Consider the following 21,051-nt stretch of genomic DNA (forward strand, 5'->3'; position numbering starts at 1 on the left):
ATGTGCGGTCGCCAGTTGCAGTCGGTAGTTGGCATTCAAATCGTACCTATAAAGTAAATTTAAAAAGAAATTTTGTAAAATCTAAATTATATGTACTGTTATACTTTATTAATTGACTAAGCGCAAATAAGTCTTCCAATAACATATTTACTGTTTAAAAACTATTAATATGTAGTTAAATTATAAAAATCCCGCGGTTTCACCCGTATCCCATCGGAACTTCAGACAGTATCAGGATAAAATATATCCTATGTTATTCATCATCATCATCATCAGCCTATCGCAGTCCACTGCTGGACATAGGCCTCTCCAAGTGCACGCCACTGAGATCGATTTTCGGCTACTCGCATCCAGCTCCTGCCAGCCGTCTTGCGCAATCCTATGTTATTCAATACTCAGTAAGAGTGTAGGATTATAACAGTGAAAAAAAAACTCCGTTTTTTGTACATTAATTCAAGGATATGGGCACACTATTACTCTAAGTAAAAAACTTCTCAAAAAGGAGGAGGTACTTTTTTTAACGACGTCAAAAATCATTGAAATGACCCCTCCCGCTGTGGGTTAGCAGCGGTGAGGGAGTGTCAGACTCTTACTGACTAAACACCGTCGTGTTCCGTCGTAGGCCTTTTATGTACCAGCGCCGCGGTAACTTTCGAACAATCCCGCAGCCCCGGCAGACCTTGGCCCTGCTGGGCCCCGCTGAAGGAGGAGGTTCTCAATTCGTATTTTTGTATTTTTCTAGATGCTAAGAATTAAGACTGATACAATATAGGTATGCCCTCTCCATCTTGATATTTTTCGTAATATAGCAAAACACCTTTTATGGTTTTACAGAAACCTCTATATATTTTTATAATTACCTATCTATATCTGTGAACTTATCTATCTAGATCAGTGGTTCTTAACCGGTGGTCCGCGGACCACTGGTGGTCCCTGAAGGCATTCCAAGTGGTCCGCGAAGCTTTGCTTCGCGACGTTGCTATCCATCTTACTTGACCAACAGAAAAAAAATAAGGTTTGAAATGTAGCCCTTTTACGTAATTTTGGATCTGAGTCTTAAAAAATTATAAAATTTCTCGCTCGCTTCGCTCGCGTATTCAGAAACTACATGCCCTCGTTTTTGCATTTGTCAACAAACAAAAAGTTAAATACGTTTGGGCTACATTTTACGTAGTTTTGGTACTGAGTCTTAATAATAATCAAAATTTCCCGATCGCTTCGCTCGCGTATACAGAAACTATATGCCCTCGTTTTTACATTTGTCAACAAACAAAAAGTTAAGTACGTTTGGGCTACATTGTACGTAATTTTGGTTTAGAGTTTTAAAAAATAATTAAAATTTCCCGCTCGCTTCGCTCGCGTATTCAGCAACTATATCGTTTTTGCATTTGTCAACAAACAAAAAGTTAAGTACGTTTGGGATACATTTTACTTCCGTCCGAGTCCGAAAAAATTTCGCGCTCGCTTCGCTCGCGCATTTGTAAGTAGTACTGTTCCAAGAATTCAGAAGTTGAATGCAGTCACAAAACTTATTAAATTACAAAATCTGTAGCTTTTAGTTTTTTGCTAAATAATAAAGAAATGAGTGCTAATTATAAAGTGTGCTTGTATTCTTTATCAAAGAACCCTCAATTTAGACAAACCAATGGGGTGGTCCCCGGCAAGCCAAACTTTTGGAAAGTGGTCCCTCGTGACAAAAAGGTTAAGAACCACTGATCTAGATTCTAGGTACTTAAATAAAACATGTTTCAAGTACAGTTTAAATATGTATATTTATAATTATATGACAATGTTAAGATTAAGTTTGCATCTTATCACAGACCTAAATAATATGTATATTATAAATGTGCCTTATATTAAAACGTAATAAATTACTTAAAGTTGAAAAGCTGTCGTTTTAATTTACATTTAGCTTCCTTAAAAATTACGTACGTTGTTTTATCGTAAGTTAATTACGTAAGCTTTCCGGGTGAAAACTTATATGAATGTAAGGCCTAACAGAAATAACTGCTAGTAAATTCTGAAGATACCTATATAAAAAATGTGACGAATTGTTTTAAAATCTGAGAAAAGGTTCGTTTTGAATGCCAACTGCCGACCGCGCCTTAGATATCGGAAGTTTTCTCACTTTACTCTGATTCACTCCGATGCAACTTTAGTTCCGCCCATTCCATATTGTTCTCATTTAAATCTACATCATTCCCGCCACTTTTTGACACTGACAGTTCTGTTTCCGCTGACGGCACAGATAAAATAGACTCTGTTACTGGTATACCAACGTTCATTTCCGGGTCAGATTTTCGGAGCGAAAAGAGGTCTAGTTTTAGAGGTTTATCGCTTCTTGCCACTTTTTTAGTGTTGGGGTTAAATCTGCCGCAGTCGTCAATACAGATATAGTTGTTGTTGTTTGGTTTCATAATTCTTGAGTAAATAACGTCGTTTGTGGAGTTTATTATACGGAATATTACGTGTTGTGGTGTAATCTGTAATAAGACATAGAGAACATTACATTAATCATTTCTGTAGGCAGATCATCAACCGGATAATTGGGTTGACTGGGTCAGATAAGCAGTTGCTCCTTGTGGGTAGGGCTGCCATCCGTCCGGGTTTCCCCGGATTTTTCCTCGTTTGGAGGCCGTCCGGGGGCCGTCCGGGCGGGGTTTCAAGAAGTGTCCGGGGAAAACCCGGACACTTTTCATGTAAGGAAGCACCTCATTGAATTTAAGTTTATGTTAATAGTAAATGGATTACAAATTAGGTATTATTTTGTTTAAAAAAAAAATCGTAGGTACTCGTTCGGGGAAAAAATGCGATTTACGCCAAATGTCCGGGTTTTTTTTAATGTTTGTCCGGGTTTGGCGAATATCTAGATGGCAGCCTTACTTGTGGCACACTGGTACTCAGCTGCATCCGGTAAGACTGGAAGCCGGCCCTAACATAGTTGGGGCAAGGTTAGGCAGATGATGACTATTAACACCGCAAAAATTCAGTATTACTCACCTCATAAATAGTCGAAATCTCGCAATAATCCTTCCCGTTACAAATAATGTTCTCATTGCTATCAGTCACGCCATACATTTTACTGAACTTATAATATGTCTCTATAGGGTTGTCACAAGTTGCTGTCAACTCCGAGAACTTGATGACAGAAGGACAGGCGCTGTCTATGTTCGAATACTGAGTGTAGTTTACACCACAGAGGTCTGTATCAGAGACTACGGAGTAGAACTCGTAGGGACAGGGAGGCGGTCTCTCCTCTATGGTCTACTGAAAGGTAGAAAGGTATTAGTGAATACAGTTAAAGAAGCATTAGTTGGTTGAATGTCAAACATCAAAGGAGTTACGACATTCGAGCGGATATTGAAGTTGGTTGATTATTGGACACGTCAGCTGTTCTCATATATATTGAGATCAGTCAGCCGCGCTGGACATAATATATTTTAGTGTACAAGCATTTGCGCAGACACAGGTGCACTCGCTATTCCTTCACTCTCATACCCCGATGGGACGAAAATCCTTCACGACCGAAGAAAGGTCAGAAGTAGGACTGCATTAACGTGCTCTCCGATGCACGGGTGCATCAATTACCAACTTCCAGACTCTTGGATTGCTTTATGAATATTAGTTACAACGCACAAAACGACTTGGGAATCGAACTCGAGATTCGGAGCAAAATAGCAGCACTTGCGTGATTGGCCAACGTTTATCTTACCCTATGTAAGAATAACTCGCAAGAGTTTAAAAATCAGACTCACCCACATCCCACAATTCAGGCATCCGGTACCATTGACTTGCAGATTATTACACTTATAACAAACAATCTTATTTTTGCTTCCATTAGCTATATTCCTCCACGTACGCCAATGCATATCTCTTTTATATGTGTACTTCATATCACTCATAGCAAGAAGGTGACGAAAATCATCTTCTATAGACAGAACTTTTATCCATTTATCAGTCGTCATGTCTCCTGTTTTTCTATTATGTGTAATATCGTCTAAAACTTCAATATCTTTGACAACAGCATCTTTTTCTAGCACTAGTTTTCTGTCTTTGATTTGTCTCTGTCTTTGCCTTTCTAAGAATCGTTCTCGAAAGTCTACGTGTCTCTTTATAAGTACGTGCGACACTGGTGAAATACTGGAACTCTGCATCCGGTTAGACTGGACGCCGACCCCAACATAGTTGGGCAATAGTCTAAGCAGATGATGATTTTCCGATGTAGTTATTGATACACAAGCGATGAAAGTTATATGTAAAATTAAAAACATTTTGAAAATTGAGACGCGACTACTTTGAATGGCTTCCAGTTAGTAATGCAGTTGTTTTGAGAAATAAATAAAAAAGTAAGTCCTTTGTTTGTTGAAATGGCGAGTTTTTTATGTTTTGTTTTTCTAGATATCAGATGAACTAGCCTCATGATTCATGAACTAACTTTTCTAGAGCCTTTGATAGTGGTAAATGTGTACAATATCTATGTATGTGTATGTAAGCTGATGATAGATTTGCTTTAATAAATAGATCATAATATATAACAACGTAAATTAGTTTCCGAACTCTTTTTGTGTTCGAAAGTTAAGTGCCCATCAATAATTAACTCCTATATCATACTCTCCATTAAGAAATAAGCATTACCCTTATAATTTTTTTCCTTGCCATCATGTATCAGAATCAGAACAGTGGCGTAGCGTGGGGGGGGGCATGGGGGGCACATTCCCCGGGCGGCAGCTTTTAGGGGGCGGCAAAATTTACCCAATTAAAAAAAAATTGTTCGCAACTAGTATCTGCGCTACATAAAACTGTCTAACAATAACAAAACATTAAACAAGTTGAAACTTTTTAAACTTAAAATTAATTATTGTTAAAATTTGGTACTTAAAACACACGTGACGTAAAATGTAGTTTACGTTATTTTGGTTTTGAGTCTTCAATAAAAAATAATTAAAATTTCGCGCTCGCTTCGCTCGCGTATTCAGAAACTGTATGCGCTTGATTTTGCATTTGTCAACAAACAGGAAGTTAAGTACGTTTGGGCTAAAATTTACGTAATATTTGGTTTAAGTCCCATAAAAATTTCGCGCTCGTTTCGCTCGCGTATTCAAAAACGATATGCCCTTGTTTTTGCATCTATCAACAAACAAAAAGTTAAGTACGTTTGGGCTAAATTTTACGTAATTTTTGTTTCAAATCCGATAAAAATTTCGCGCTCGCTTCGCTCGCGTATTCAAATACGATATGCCCTTATTTTTGCATCTGTCGACAAACAAAACATTTAGTATGTTTGGGGCTAAATTTTACGTAATTTTTGTTTTAAGTCCGATAAAAATTTCGCGCTCGCTTCGCTCGCTTATTCAAATACGATATGCCCTTATTTTTGCATCTGTCAACAAACAAAACATTAAGTATGTTTGGGGCTAAATTTTACGTAATTTTTGTTTTAAGTCCCATAAAAATTTCGCGCTCGCTTCGCTCGCGTATTAAAAAACGATATGCCCTTATTTTTACATCTGTCAACAAGCAAAAAGTTAAGTACGTTTGGGCTAAATTTTACGTAATTTTTGGTTTAAATCCGATAAAAATTTCCCGCTCGCTTCGCTCGCGTATTTGGAATTTTAATACCTTCCAGAAATCAAGTAACAATGATATAAAAGAAAAGTCTACTTGAGAACCTCCCCCTTCTGCCGGGGCTGCGGGTTGTTCGAAAGAGTTACCATAAAACATAAAAGGCCTTCGACAGAACACGACGGTTTTTAATCAGTAAGAGTCTGACACTCCCTCGCCGCTGCTAACCCACAGCGGGAAGGGTTATTTGATGATTTTTAACGTCGATAAAAAAAAAAAAACCTTTTTTTGAAGTCGGTTAAAAATGACAAACGGCCAGTAACACTTGTTAAAAAAAATACACGGGAAGGGGCGGCAAAATCGACAACTGCCCCGGGCAGCAAATACCCACGCTACGCCACTGAATCAGAATATTTATTTATTAAATATAGGTGTATTACATTGGGATCTTATATTATACTAAGTGCGATCATACTAAGTGTTTTGCCGTGAAGGCTTACAAAATATTGAAAAAAAACTTTTCTATGTACATCGTGTATGAACAAAAAATAATTTAAAAACTGTATGTTTTTGTCTTATCTATGGCAAATCATGTTAAAAATTGAATTTATATTGAGCTGGAACGCGCCAATGAATGGCGAAAAAATCTCCGCGTATTGTTGATGGATTCATTCATTCAATATCATTCATTTCATTCCTCGTAAAATGATGGGAGATGACGGGTGTCTGTCGTAATTTCACAAAAATACCCATTTTTTTTCAACTATTTTAGTTACGATAACATTTTGTGACAAGACTGTGAGTTCGTGTGTGTCTGTGTTCGATTTGTGTGTTTTTATTCATTTAGAACTACGTTTTTTCGTCGTATTCGCTGCTCAACGTTATTTGGTACGTATTTTTATTTAAATATCAGTGTGCGTCCCTTTGTTTTAATTAATATTCTTCGTTCGATGTGGAAAGTTGGTTTCGCGTATTATTATGCATAGAACTGTGCTTGGGCAAAGATCATTTGTAATTATACAATCAGTAAGTATTTTGGATACACTATACCACCACGCCCGGAGTATTAGGGCGAATATCGCACGCCTTTGCTACTTTTCGAAGTCCTTTGAAAAAGTAATGTTTGTTTATGCTCAACACATTTTTATACACAGAGTTTTTTTCGTAATAATGATTCAATTATAATGTGAAATTCTATGACAAAGTTTCTTAAAAGTAATTGATTTGTTTTGCAATGGAAATTCTCCTTGAATCTCAGTAATAATCGCTTCAAAGTTGCTTTTACAACTTACGTACTTACCAACTATGATTTCACAACATTTTTCTTCTTTGTAGTGTTTCTGAGACTGTAGGTTGTATAAATGTAAACTTTATTGTTCTAAAACGTGTTCATATCGTAAAATATAACACTACTTTCATTGTTTTATTCATTATAAGTTACAAAATGTATCAATGAAGAACTGCCATTGTAGTTACAAGTACCAACCTCCTTGGCAACTCTTTGGTGTCTTTTTTTTTTAAATAGAGTTAAAGCACAAGTAAAAGTCATAAAGTCTGAGTAAAAACTTCTTTATAGTATTTTTGAGTTTAATTTACTGGGACATAATAATGAGACTAAAAGGAAATTGGCAGAAAGCCAATCCTTTGTAAATTACAAACATATGTGGGTGAATAACATGGCAAAAATGTTTTACTCCAAATACATCTATATACTAATATAATAAAGAGAAAACAATTTTTATTTGTCCCTGGCTCTAAAACTACAGAACTGATTTGAAAAATTCTTTCACTGTTGGAAAGCTACACTCTTCCCGAGTAACATAGGCTATATTTTATCCCGGTACGGGCAGTAATTACCCCCTGGGATGCGGTTGAAGCCACTAGAAAACTGCTAGTATACCATATATTTGAAACACATGATTTTAGAAAAAGTTCCATGCACTCTGGTTATTCACCTTTCTAAACTCGAGATAGGTAATTAAAAGAAATTATTTTTAGTAACTGACTGTATGCTTAACGTTTTAGAGATTAGATTGCTTTTTTTAGGATAATAATAATTTTATTTAGGCAAAGTTGAGATAATGAAACTTTTTAGTTGAGTGTCATCATTATTTTATATTTAATCAACTCCAAAAAAATCAGGGTTGCAGTTTGTCCTGTATGTTATATGTATTTTTGTGAACTATCTCACTTTTGGTTAAACTGATTTTGATGTGGGTTTCAGCATAGTATTTGTCAGACTTGACTTTTTTTAAGAAATTTTCTATTTTTCCACTAATAGCCCCAGGCCTCTTCTCACACAAAGAAGGATTTAGCGATAATCACCATTCTGCCTTGAGCAAGTATGGTAATTAGCACTCTATGCTTCTCTATGTAAGAAATGGCCATACTTGCTCAATGCAGATTGTCAATTTCAGACTTTTACTAGAGTTTTGGTTTCCCCAATATATTTTCTCTGTCTCTCTGACACTAGGCTGTATCTCATGAACCATGCTAGCAACATGACAGGAAACATAAGCTTTTTTCTCACATTTTCGATAAAACGGATGATACACATGTGAAGTTCAATTTCGTTCTTGACTTTTTTATGGCTTAGTCTGTGTTTTTATTTTTATTTATTTTAAGGTTTTTTTATAAAACTAACAATAAATGTGTTGATAAGCTTGGCTTATGACATGCATGATGTAATATTTAACATTCTTTGCTTAATATCACAATCTGTCTATCTATACAAATATTGTAGGTAGAGGTAAATTTTGTGATGTAAGAGGAAATCCCTAAGAGCTCTGCCTCACTAGGACGCCATGGCGACGTCGTCAGCGACACAGGTCTGGCTACTTCTGGCATCCAAATGTCGCCAAGTTGAGTGGCCATGGCGACTCGACAGTCAATTGTTTATGTCGTCGCTGAAGAAATTGCACGCTGACTGGCGACCACATTGGCGACTGTGTGAGGGAGGTGCGCTTTACCGTGTACATTATAGTGGCTAGTGTGGCCACGTCGCCAAGCTGCCACGGTAGCCAGAAGCCACGTAGAAAACTGTAGCTCGTGGCCACGCCTCCAATTTGGCGACGTTGCCAAACCGTCGCCAAGTCAGTTAGGTTCCATACATTTCAATACTAACTGCTTGGATACGTAGCCGGCGACGTCGCCATTGGCGTCCTAGTGAGGTAGGGCTCTAAATCAACAGAACAAAGTTTAAACACTTTTGACACTAGAATTCCTACTAATATTATAAATGCGAAAATAACTCTGTCTGTCTGTTATGCTTTCACGTCTAAACTGCTGAACTGATTTTAATAAATCTTGGTACAGAGATAGAGTTGACCTTGAGACAGAACATAGGATAGTTTTTATTCTGGACTTTTGAAGAATTCTCTTGGAAATGTGATGATGTAGCTGACTATCAGTGCTTTACAAGGAGCGACTGCCCTATCTGACCCCCTCAACCCAGATACCCGGGCAACCCAATACCCCTTAATTAAACTGGTGTCAGACTTACTGGCTTCTGACTACCCGTTACGACTGCCCTGGATGTTCAATGACAGCAGAATATGACTGTGACTAGTGATTATCTAATTTAATTACCTTCACCATAGATTAAAGAGCCTTATTACTAATACCCAATTATATTACCAAATGAGGTTTGTTAATTATGTAGAAATAAGAACTCTTTTGTAATGGTTGTTAACTTCATACAATAGACTATAGAGTGTTCTGAGTAAATGATTAAGTTCTTAGTACTATGAGTAATTTGTTCTAGTGAAATGTAATATAATATAATATGCTTCATTGTTGATGGAAAATATCCATGTTTATACATTCAACGCTTGTTTTTATAATGACGTTCAAGGCCGTTTTCAGTTACGGCGGCTGTTCTCATTTAAGGAGATCAGCCAGCTGCGCAGGACATATTATAGTGCACAAGCATTTGCTTGGACTGCGGTGCACTCACTATTCCTTCACTCTCATAGCGCGATGGGACGACAATCCGATACCACCGAAGAGAGATCAGGCGCAGGACCGACATTAACGTGCTCTCCGATGCACGGGTGTATCAATCACCAACTTCCAGATTCCGGGCTGCTTTGTGAAAGTTTTTAAAAACCATATAGCTATTTCGACCCGACCAGGGAGTCAAAATAGAGATCTATGCACAGTAGTCGCACTATACGACTACTAGATGAACAAGACTAAAGTACGTGATGAAAATCCCTACTAATATTATACCTAAACTAGCTTTTGCCCGCGGCTTCGCTCGCGTTAAGAAGTATTTTTATTAACCGCGTTATTAACACCGCGATTCAGAAATGAGACGAAAATGCACAGCGCCATCTAATAGCGGTAGACAGAACTTCTCAACATTTAGAACTAAACATTATTTTGTTCGTTCCATTACGTACTGATAGGTTCAAACTAATACATTTTACATCCTTCATCATCCCTTATTTTATCACCCGTGGGGGTTGAATTAATCAAAATCGTATTTAAGCGAACGTCATCATAAAATTCTGATTCGTCATCAGGACTTCTTCATAAAATCTAAGATGTATACAAACTTTCATCCCCTATTTTATCCCCTTAGGGATGGAATTTATCAAAATCCTTTCTTAAGGGTTGCCTACGCCATAGTAGCTTTATGCATGCAAAGTCTCAGTCCGATCGGTTTAAAATTGACAAAGTTTCATACAAACTTTCATCCCCTATTTTATCCCCTTGGGGGTAGAATTGATCAAAATCCTTTCTTAGCGGATGCCTACGTCATAACATCTACCTGCATGCCAAATTTCAGCCCGATCCGTCCAGTGGTTTCAGCTGTGCGTTGATAGATCACTATGTCAGTCAGTCAGTCACCTTTGAGTTTTATATATTTAAAAGATGCGAAAGTAACTCTGTCCGTCTGTCTGTTACGCTTTCACGTGTAAACCACTGAACTGATTTTAATAAAAAATTTTAGAGAGATAGAGTTGAACTTGAGAAAGAACATAGGATAGTTTTTATCCCGGACTTTTGAAGAGATTTCTTGGAAACGTGATATAGCCGAACATGACGCGGGCGAAGCCGCGGGCGGAAGCTAGTTGGCATATAAATGATTTTTTTTTCGAGTCATTGTCCGATCCAAACCAACTGTTTGGAAAAGGAACGAGTTTTACGATTTTTTTTTGCATGACATTATAATGTTGGTAATGTTTATATTCGAATAGTGATGGACTTTAAACCGTGTTGGCAATTTATCGATGTTTTATTTTGATTTTTCAATCATATCGAAGAGTAAGTACCTACCTAGTTAGTTTTTTGGTGCCTGTTTGGATTTTTTTGGAATGGGCAACTAGAATCAAACCTATTTATAATTTTTGACGTTCATAAGTGCTTGTAAAGGCCTAAACGAAATAAATTATTTGACTTTGACTTTTTGACAAAAAGTATTGATAGGTGATTAACGCTCGTGTCTTCTCTGTATGAGAAGAAGCCATAAGACAATAAAAAAGTCGATAATGATAATTTAAACCTTATAGCGACTCATTTGTTGCCATCAATCACAACAAAAAAACCGCCTTTCATTTTCTTCATCACGCAAATTATATTTTTTATTTTATCTTCTTAATAATACTTTCATGATTTTCTCAGTAAACATAGCGTGTCTGAACTCATTAAAGTTGACGTCACATCGACACTCGATATTCACAGATGGTTGTCACAACACTCGAGCAGTCAACTGTTTATTTTATACTCGTTCCTTGTATAAAGAAAAATGTACTTTATTCTTTTGTTTTAAGGTTGAATTTCGCTTAATTATATCAGTAATCTGACAGGTATGTGATAAGCAGTCGCTTGTTAAGCAAATATGAACTTTATTGTACGGTAGACTGCACATCAGTGGTAACTGTCATGCACCTTAACTCAATAGTAATAAGTACGATTTTCCTATAAAACTGTTACCACTGACCTGAAGTTGACTATACATACAATAAGGTAGAATTTTGCAAAATTATATGTATCTTTAGTAAGTGTCGAAGTGAAAATGAGCTCTATATCAATATACCTAAAGGTGGTTTTTGTTAGATTTTTGTGTTGATAGTAAAGTTTATTTACCTTTGGGTTAACAAAGGATTTAAGTAGTATTACTATGTTGCTATGGAGATCAGAAGGATCTAGAAAAAATAGTATATTGTATGGTGCAAGAATTATAAAGGTTTACATTCATTGAAGAGTAGCTAAAGAAAGAACACAGTGTATATTTTTTGTAAGACGTTTTATCTCAGGAAAGCGGGTGATATGACCTATAGGTGTGGACTTGTGTGTGTACGGTAGACCGCACATCAGTGGTAACTGTCATGCACCTTAAGAGCGTGTACGTCAACCGCGCGCCATTTGGCCTAAAATGGTACTTTTCAAACCACTGTTTCTCAGTAACTACTTATCCTATAACTATGTTATTTTTTAATAACGCAAGGTAATTTCACTGTCTATATAGTTAATTGAACATAAATTTCAATTTGTGTAGTTTAAATACTTAAAACCCCTATAACGTAACAGATGTTTTATAAAATTCCCGTTCAGCGTCTATTTCGAAGCTTAAATTCATGTGAAAACAGTGGCAAATCTAATCATATTTATTTTTTTACTCATAGACGAAATCCCCATGCCTATAGTTAGTTGAAAACATTTTTTGATTTAGGTCTCTATCTTTCAGAAAAAAATATTTTAACAATGTGAAAAATTGTGAATTTCAAATGCTTTTTTTACCTATCTATCTTACTTAATTTAATATAACAATTATTTACTATAGTAATATAACTCTTTCTTTAAAACATAAACTTTATATTATAATTTAATCTCTCGTTTTTATTTTTATAAATTATTTAAAAACTACTATAAAACGCTGCACGCGAGTCAACTCAAACCAGACCGCCGCAAGGCTTCACAGAGAGAGGACGTGTCGCTCCGTCACATCGCGTAGGGTGAATAACCTCTGCCGTGGATACCGAGAATAGAGTACATTTCAAGCGCGACCAACAAATCTTGATACATTACTATTTTATTTAAAGCTCAATTTTGAAGCATATTTTTTTTATCGATTGAGTTGAAATTTTGTTTGAATGTTCAGTTTTAATGACAATGTATGATTCTATATCCAATATGGCGGTATACCCAAGATGGAGAAAAAATTTTTTAATGCATTCCTACGAAATGGGTATCAAATGAAAGGGCTTGCTATGAATAACTCGAAAAAAAATGTGTCGCGAGTCTAAATCCAATATGGCGGACTCCTTAGGCTAGAAATCACTTATTGCAGATGTCTGTTACCAATCGAGCTATATTTTTTTTTTCATTTTGGATGTACCCAAATTTTGACTTTTGATCTCGAATAACTTTTGAAGCATATAGGATAGATAACTTAAAACTTTATTTGCAATGGTAAACCCAAGCTCTTCACCAATATTTGGCTTTCCGGCAATTGTTGTTATTTGACCACAATTTTTCGGTCTGGATGGACTGGACCATTCATATAAACAATCAATTTTTCAAATCGCTCCAGGCGTCTTTGAGAAATCGAGAACAATCAAATTGAGAACAATCACAAAACAATCTAATTGAAACCTCCTCCTTTCTTTTTTTGAAATCGGTTAAAATACAGAAACTCTTAACATTGTCATTAATCATCAGTCGACTATTTAGTACTGTTGAAAATTGTATGTAATATACAGAAAGTGCTCAAAACCAAGGTATTCATAGGTGCCCGATTTTTTTGCAAAAGAGTGTAAGTATTAACGACTTATTTTCATGCTTTTATATTTTAGACATCCATAGACTTACACTATTTTCCCGCTATTAACTATTTACTAAATAATATATTTTTTGTTCTACCAATTTCACTCGAAAGGATCAAAATGGTTTGTGTGACTATACGTGAAGTATGATAGGCACGCACACAGCCGCGACGCTAGTCTGCGCGGTTTTTTGCGTTGAATTACCTAAAGTTGACATCGCGCGCCGAGCGTACACGCTCTTAACTCAATAGTAATAAGTACGATTTTCCTATAAAACTGTTACCACTGACCTGAAGTTGACTGTACATACTTACTACTTTTTTTTTAAAGTGTCTATGGAGTTTCTTGCCGGCTCTTCTCCATGAGACCAACTTTTTGGAGTCGTGCAACTAGTAAGACGTTTCCTAGGAGCCTGTAAAGATCTATTTGAAATAAAAACATTTGATTTGACTGTACATGTTTATTGTTTTTGTGTGACTCGAACTAAGTAACAGACTTCGACCGATCAAAGATTTAAGCAACGCCTGGCGCGGTCGCTACGTTGATGGGTGACCAGACCATTCGTATCATAACGTGTTCGTCGTTGTTGCTGAGTGAAATACTATATAATAGTAAATAATCTTACACTGAACATACATTTCAAAACACATTCACACACGGGGTCGCGGCGTAGTTTTTGGACTCATAGGTACCATATTAAATTTACAACAAGCGTTTTCCCGGGGTTTCACCCGCGTCCAGTGGGAACTACTTCCCGTACCGGAGTAAAATATAACTCGGGAAAAGTTTAACTTTCCAACAGTGAAAGAATTTTTAAAATCGGATCAGTTTTTTTGAGTTTATCAAACAAAAATATATTTTTTCTTCTCTATAATATTAGTATAGCAGATACTACGAAACCAAATGGTGTATTTATTACCATTTCACATAAACAATGAATTTTCGAAATACGTACAAGCATTTTTGGAAGTAGGTTAGAAATATGGTAACTTTATCTCAAGGTATGTCATATATATCTCAGTTTTGAATTGCTAACTTACCTAAACCAATTTAAATGTTGTTTTCCATGCAATAAATCTAAAAATCTAATAGTTCATTGTTTAGTATACAAGCACATAATGTATTGTTCAGAATACATAATTCATTATACAGGTACATAATAAATTATGTATGCTTAACGAAGAGGGTTATACATGTCGGAGAGGCGACATCAGAATGGGACTATCGTCCGACATCAGTTAGGGTAATCAAGCAAAGAGATAACTTAAAGAAACTCAACACTCAAGAACGTTTAATCAAATTACTAAGAACAAAAGACATCCCCCAAAACGCCCGCCCTTCGCCACTTCCTATGTGTTTTGGCTTGGGGAGAAGAAGTGGCGGAACAAACTCCCCAGCAACACATGTCTGTCTGTCAGGTTAGAAGAACCTTTACATTTGAATCTACAACGGTACTACAACGCTAGGCAATAACACTAGGTACACTAGACGTGACGTAGGGTAGTAACGCCACGAACACTCAATGAAGACTCGACCAAGACTGAACTAAGACTGAGCTCCGCGGACGCCACGCTGACCGCCACGACTCCGCCAAGCGCGCCAAATTGTCGTTTCACCAGAAACGCCGCCAGAGGGCGCGCTTGCGTCTCGTTCAGTGACCGTACTATTGACTATCTCCGACACGGCCATAACTGACATACACACGTCCTCGTGTGGCTACACATTGTACCTGGTGACAGAAGAAAACAAAACTGGAGTAACTTTTCAGCTCGGCCTACCTGACTACACGAGTAGGAATGACAAAATAATTTTAAACAAAATAGAAACGAAATATTTAGAAAGAATGCCACAATCTTAAAATCAATCGAAATCAGATCACACAATCTCGAATCAATGCACCATGTAAATGATCCAGACAGACCTAAGTCAATCAGGAATCGATAGGCTCCAGTCCTTCTGACTGGGCGTGTCAAAGATGAAAAATGATCAGTCCTTCTGACTGATATGATTTAGAATGATCAGTCCTTCTGACTGATATGATTTAGAATGATCAGTCCTTCTGACTGATATGATTTAGAATGATCAGTCCTTCTGACTGATATGATTTAGAATGATCAGTCCTTCTGACTGATATGATTTAGAATGATCAGTCCTTCTGACTGATATGATTTAGAATGATCAGTCCTTCTGACTGATATGATTTAGAATGATCAGTCCTTCTCACTGATATGATTTAGAATTATCAGTCCTTCTCACTGATAAGTTGTCACAATGACGATATCTTTGACACAAGCATTCCAGTCCTTCTCACTGGAACACTCCTAGGGTCTACCCAAGGGATATCAGTCCTTCTCACTGATATGGTAAGGTAGGAATTGCATCTGAACAATGAACTTTGCAATGGAATTAGTAGCATTAACTTGAAATAAAATCAGCGAAATCAATTCGCACAAAATCAGTCGCAATCATCAGACAGATACAATTATCATGCGTGCATTAATTAGAGTTCGATGAAGTACCTTCGCATGGGTCATCGACCTCCAAATCAACAGCAACTAAATCTAATTCAGTTGGAATCTCAGCTTGGGGCATCCTTCTAATGCGATCATGGGCATACTCGTAGGTTCTATTAAGAGTTAAAGATTTCAAAACATAGCGATCGTCTTTAAGTAACTCAAGAATTTTAAATGGCCCTTTAAACTTAGGGTCGAGTTTAACTGGATTGCGCTCTTCATTTTTTATTGAAACTAGGTCACCAACTTATCAACGAGACAGACGTCTCTCAAGGTTATTAGTGTCGTATGACAAATAATCACAAAAAATAAACCAAAAATGGATCGGTCTCACCGGGTTTCCACTCAACGAGCATGACGATGCGCACATCGCTATGGCGCGCAGTACAGCGACTTTCGCGAACGTGAAGCCACGGAGATGCACGAGCACCAACACTCCGACGTGACTCAACACACGATGACACTTTGGGCTCCTGACAGGCAGCTGGGATGCTCCGCAGTAATTTTGTCGCCAGATTGCACAGTAATCACCGTCATTGTTGAAACATAAAAAAAAGACAAAGTTGGTTAATTTTTCCAGCATACCCTCAATAACTAGCTTGACATGTAACAATGGAAAACGATACCATTACCATAACCGTGGTTACCATACTTGTACCTTCCCTGAAATTGTTCATCAATTTTTTTACTATAACCTACATTTCAAAATTATCGACGTTCCATTTTTTTTTTTTTTTGTTAGTGGGTAGAAATTTATCTTCGCATGGCGAATTCGAAACGCGTGTGGGCATTCGGATTGCAATCCCACTTCTGATGTCGGAGAGGCGACATCAGAATGGGACTATCGTCCGACATCAGTTAGGGTAATCAAGCAAAGAGATAACTTAAAGAAACTCAACACTCAAGAACGTTTAATCAAATTACTAAGAACAAAAGACATCCCCCAAAACGCCCGCCCTTCGCCACTTCCTATGTGTTTTGGCTTGGGGAGAAGAAGTGGCGGAACAAACTCCCCAGCAACACATGTCTGTCTGTCAGGTTAGAAGAACCTTTACATTTGAATCTACAACGGTACTACAACGCTAGGCAATAACACTAGGTACACTAGACGTGACGTAGGGTAGTAACGCCACGAACACTCAATGAAGACTCGACCAAGACTGAACTAAGACTGAGCTCCGCGGACGCCACGCTGACCGCCACGACTCCGCCAAGCGCGCCAAATTGTTGTTTCACCAGAAACGCCGCCAGAGGGCGCGCTTGCGTCTCGTTCAGTGACCGTACTATTGACTATCTCCGACATACATATACAATATACATCTATAGTAAGACATATATTAATGCGAAAGTTGCTATGCAGAATTTATTGATTTATGCATGGTAATCTATATCTATACTAATAAAATGAAGAGGTTTTTTTTGGTTGTTTATTTGTAACCTAAAGGCAAAACAAAAAAACTCTTTCACTGTTAGAAAGGCAGACTATCCCAAGTAACATAGGTTATATTTTATCCCACCACGGGTATAAGTATCCCACCACGGGACGCGGGTGAAACCAAGGGAATACAGCTAGTAATTTAAACGTTTATTTCTATTTCACACAAAAACTTATTAGTAAAACAAAGTAAGATTATACATCTATACTAATATCATAAAACTGAAGAGTTTGTTTGTTTGTTTGAACGCGCTAATCTCAGGAACTACTGGTCCGATTTGAAAATTTCTTTCAGTGTTAGATAGCCCATTTATCGAGGAAGGCTATAGGCTACTTTTTATCCCGATACGGGAAGTAGTTCCCACGGGATGCGGGTGAAACCCCTGGCAGAAGCTAGTCTAGAATATTACGTATAACATGAAGGCTACTTTTTTTAATTAGTTGCGGAAAGTAGCTCTCCAAGGAAGCGAGTGAAACCGCTGGCGGAAACTAGGTACTAAATTCACCAATGCACAGATATCAAAATACAGTAATCGGACCGTGACCTTGTATTCTGAACATTTCTGCTGACGAAGGCATTGATTGTCTTTCATTGTCTGTTTAACGGCAAAAACAAGTCAGCATGATACATGACCTATGTCACTTCATATATCACGGTGATCAGCAAAACAATTACTCAATTTTTTAAAGTCTTTGAGACATAGAAAATCAACATCTGTACTCTGTAGCCTTTGAGGATTTCCAAACTTACGTTAGTTGGTTCTTAATACGCTTTTATTAGGTCAACTATGTAATACCATCATCTCCCGAGCCTTTTTCCAACTATGTTGGGTTCGGCTTCCAGTCTAACCAAATGCAGCTACCAGTGTTTTACAAGGAGCGACTGCCTATCTGACCTCCTCAACCCAGTTACGCGGGCAACTCAATACCCTTTGGAGACCTAAGAAAGACTCCTTGTCAGACTTACTGGCTTCTGACTACCCCTAACGACTGCCAAAGATGATCAAATAACAGCCGGGACGTATAGTTTATCGTGCTTGCCGAAACACGAACTAGTATTACATAAGCAAGCGACAATAACACAACAATTGTAAAGCAACAACATTTCTATTATGTTGTTGAGGGCTGTCTGATTGGTTACAATTGTGTTTACATCCGCCCACTGACCGTTCATTGAGCCGCGTATGTCTTACTACACGCCATAGACTTAGGATCCCACTAGCGTTCGATAGATCTACATACATATATCACTCGATAAGAAGAGAAGTATAGCCGTACCGGACTTAGTTAATAACCCTTAAATTGTAACCGTTTCAGACTTTCTAAATAATTTCTCCTTACCTATTTCGATGGAAAATCGATTTACTGCGAATTTCTGTAAGTTGTCTATCCATTGTTATCCAATTAGAGATTGAAATAAATAATGTTGAGCTAATATCAATCTAATCGCAAAACAGATAGATTAGTTTTAGAAGTGCTAATTAGTGGTTTAACCGTAGTAATCCACCGTTAGTAAGACCGCAACATTTATTTAGTTTCAGCTTTTTTTTTACAGTTAAGTCTAAACTTTTGTATCTAGGTTGGAGCCGCTTGGTTGCGTACGCCTGAATTTCAGCCTAATAACTAATGCCTACGTATTTACTATTTGAATTACTTTTGTAACAATACTACCACTACTTTCAGTTACTTATTCGCGGTTTTACCCACCCTTGCAAGAACCAATTCCCGCTCCCGGATAAAAAGTAGCCTCTGTCTAATCTGTGTTTTATGCTAGCCATATTCCCGCAGTGTCACCCGTGTTCCGTGGGAACTACTGCCCGTACCGTTAAAAAATATAGCCTATGTTACTCGGGATGAGTGCAGCTTTTCAACAATGAAAGAATTTTTAAAGTCGGTCCAATACTTTTTGGGTTTATCCATTACAAACAAATATACAAAAAAAGTCATCCGTATAGAAATAGTGGGAAATAGTTTAACCTAGAACAATAAGGATATTGTGATGAAATAGTATCAAATACCACATAGTAGTAGTTTTATCACAACGTGTCCTTGCCTATATCAACTATGTACGTACGTTGATTATGTACATACATACATATATATACATATGTATACGTAATAAGTAACATACTCATTGTACTATATTATGGGCGTGTATATACCGCGTGATGTATGACTCATAGCTCGAGATGAATAATTACAGTTTTTATTATACAGCAGTATAAAATACTACCCAAAAACTCGTCTTTTTTAGAAGAAAGTTTAAAGAATTCATATGCTTGCAAAATCTTAACTGGCAGTATGGAGTAAGCTACACTCTACACCAATGACTGTGTTTCGGATGGCACGTTAAACTGTAGGTCCCGGCTGTCATTGAACATCTTTGGCAGTCGTTACGGGTAGTCAGAAGCCAGTAAGTCTGACACCAGTCTAACCAAGGAGTATTGGGTTGCCCGGGTAACTGGAGGAGGTCAGATAGGGCAGTCGCTCCTTGTAAAGCGCTGGTACTCAGCTACATCTGGTAAGACTGGAAGCCGACCCCAACATAGTTGATGATGATTTGAATTCGCTTCGCAACGCTTTCGCATTGTATCGTTCACGCAGGACACACCCTCACAGCAAAACCGAAATGGGTCAAAGCATTTAAGACGTTGATAAGTATCATAACGGACAATTTGATCCAATTGACTTGTTGACAGTCGGGAAAACGATGGGACAATTCCATAACGCTTGGGGTCTTTAAACGGTAGGGACAGTGCGTTAATTATCTCTGTAGTTCTCATCAAACTTTTTGTCGTCTCGGAATATTGCGCGAAGCGTTTTGCAGAAAATAATTTTAAAGGATCTATCAGACAGGGAGCGGTCACACGGTCAAGCGTCCAAGCGGTCAGTTTTGCCTCGGTCAAGTAAAGTAGTAGTAGAGCTCGAACGCAGAACGCGAACGCAGAACGCTCTCTGTCTGATAGATCCCTTAGTTAGTTGCAAACTGTCGCTATGAGAGAGTATGTATGAGCAAGTTTTACCAACGTCCTAATACTACAAATAATATAAACGGGAAAGTATCAATGGATTTATTACTATTGGATGGATTTTGATGAAACTTAGTTTGAACCTCAGAGTAACACGTGGGCTACATTTTATCCGTGAAGCGGCTGAAACTGTGTGCAGAATCTAGTGCATATATGAGTCAAATAAACTTTCAAAACATTCGTTTATGATATTAGTAGGTTTTGTGTAAATAATGGTATTCTCGTTAAAATCTTATTTTACCTTGTTTTAACAATGTAACAGTTAAAAAGATATAATTTGTAAACGTGTTAAACGGTCGCAATAATTTAAAAATACCTAAATAAAATATGGTCTCAGTTATTGTCGTGGAACAGTTTTTTCCTGTAACAGTTTTTTCCTGTTCACAGTCCAATGGGGTATCGTTTTCTTCATAAATAATATAATTTAACTTCCTTATATTCATCTCATGTGATTTTTGTGTGGGTAAATCTCAGACAATATAAAGAACCATATAAATGTGAAAGTTACTCTGAATGTCACGCTTTCACGCCAAAAGTACATTACTTCTTCCTGCCCTGTTCCCAATTTTATTTGTGTTCGAGGCAGTATGTTTTGTCCTTCCATTCCTCTCCGAAAGCCAGTACATTTACTCATACAATTTGTTTAAAAAAAATGGTTTTCTTTTAAAATCGATCATGAAAATTCAAAGTAAACTGTTGTTTTAAGAAAACTGAAGTTCGATCTTATCGATAAACGGGAT

The 21,051-nt window shown here is 37.3% G+C and overlaps 2 protein-coding genes across 2 annotated transcripts in view; one reads left to right on the forward strand and one right to left on the reverse strand.

Moving 5' to 3' along the window:
- Positions 1-773: 773 nt before the first annotated feature.
- Positions 774-4,262, reverse strand: LOC110383321 (uncharacterized). The gene is made up of 3 exons (XM_021344094.3): positions 3,756-4,262; positions 3,001-3,264; positions 774-2,483 (listed from the first exon to the last, which is right to left on the reverse strand). The coding sequence occupies exons 1-3, from the start codon at positions 4,152-4,154 to the stop codon at positions 2,130-2,132; spliced, it is 1,017 nt and encodes a 338-aa protein (XP_021199769.3). The 5' UTR covers positions 4,155-4,262; the 3' UTR covers positions 774-2,129.
- Positions 4,263-6,221: 1,959 nt separating this feature from the next.
- The window catches only part of LOC110382117 (monocarboxylate transporter 12), a 57,632-nt gene continuing 42,802 nt past the window's right edge, over positions 6,222-21,051 (forward strand). The window contains 1 exon segment of the mRNA XM_049839791.2: positions 6,222-6,450. The gene's annotated coding sequence lies outside the window, so the exon portion shown is untranslated.

This window comes from Helicoverpa armigera, chromosome 31 (genome assembly GCF_030705265.1).
Source record: "Helicoverpa armigera isolate CAAS_96S chromosome 31, ASM3070526v1, whole genome shotgun sequence".
Taxonomy (NCBI): Eukaryota; Metazoa; Arthropoda; class Insecta; order Lepidoptera; family Noctuidae; genus Helicoverpa; species Helicoverpa armigera.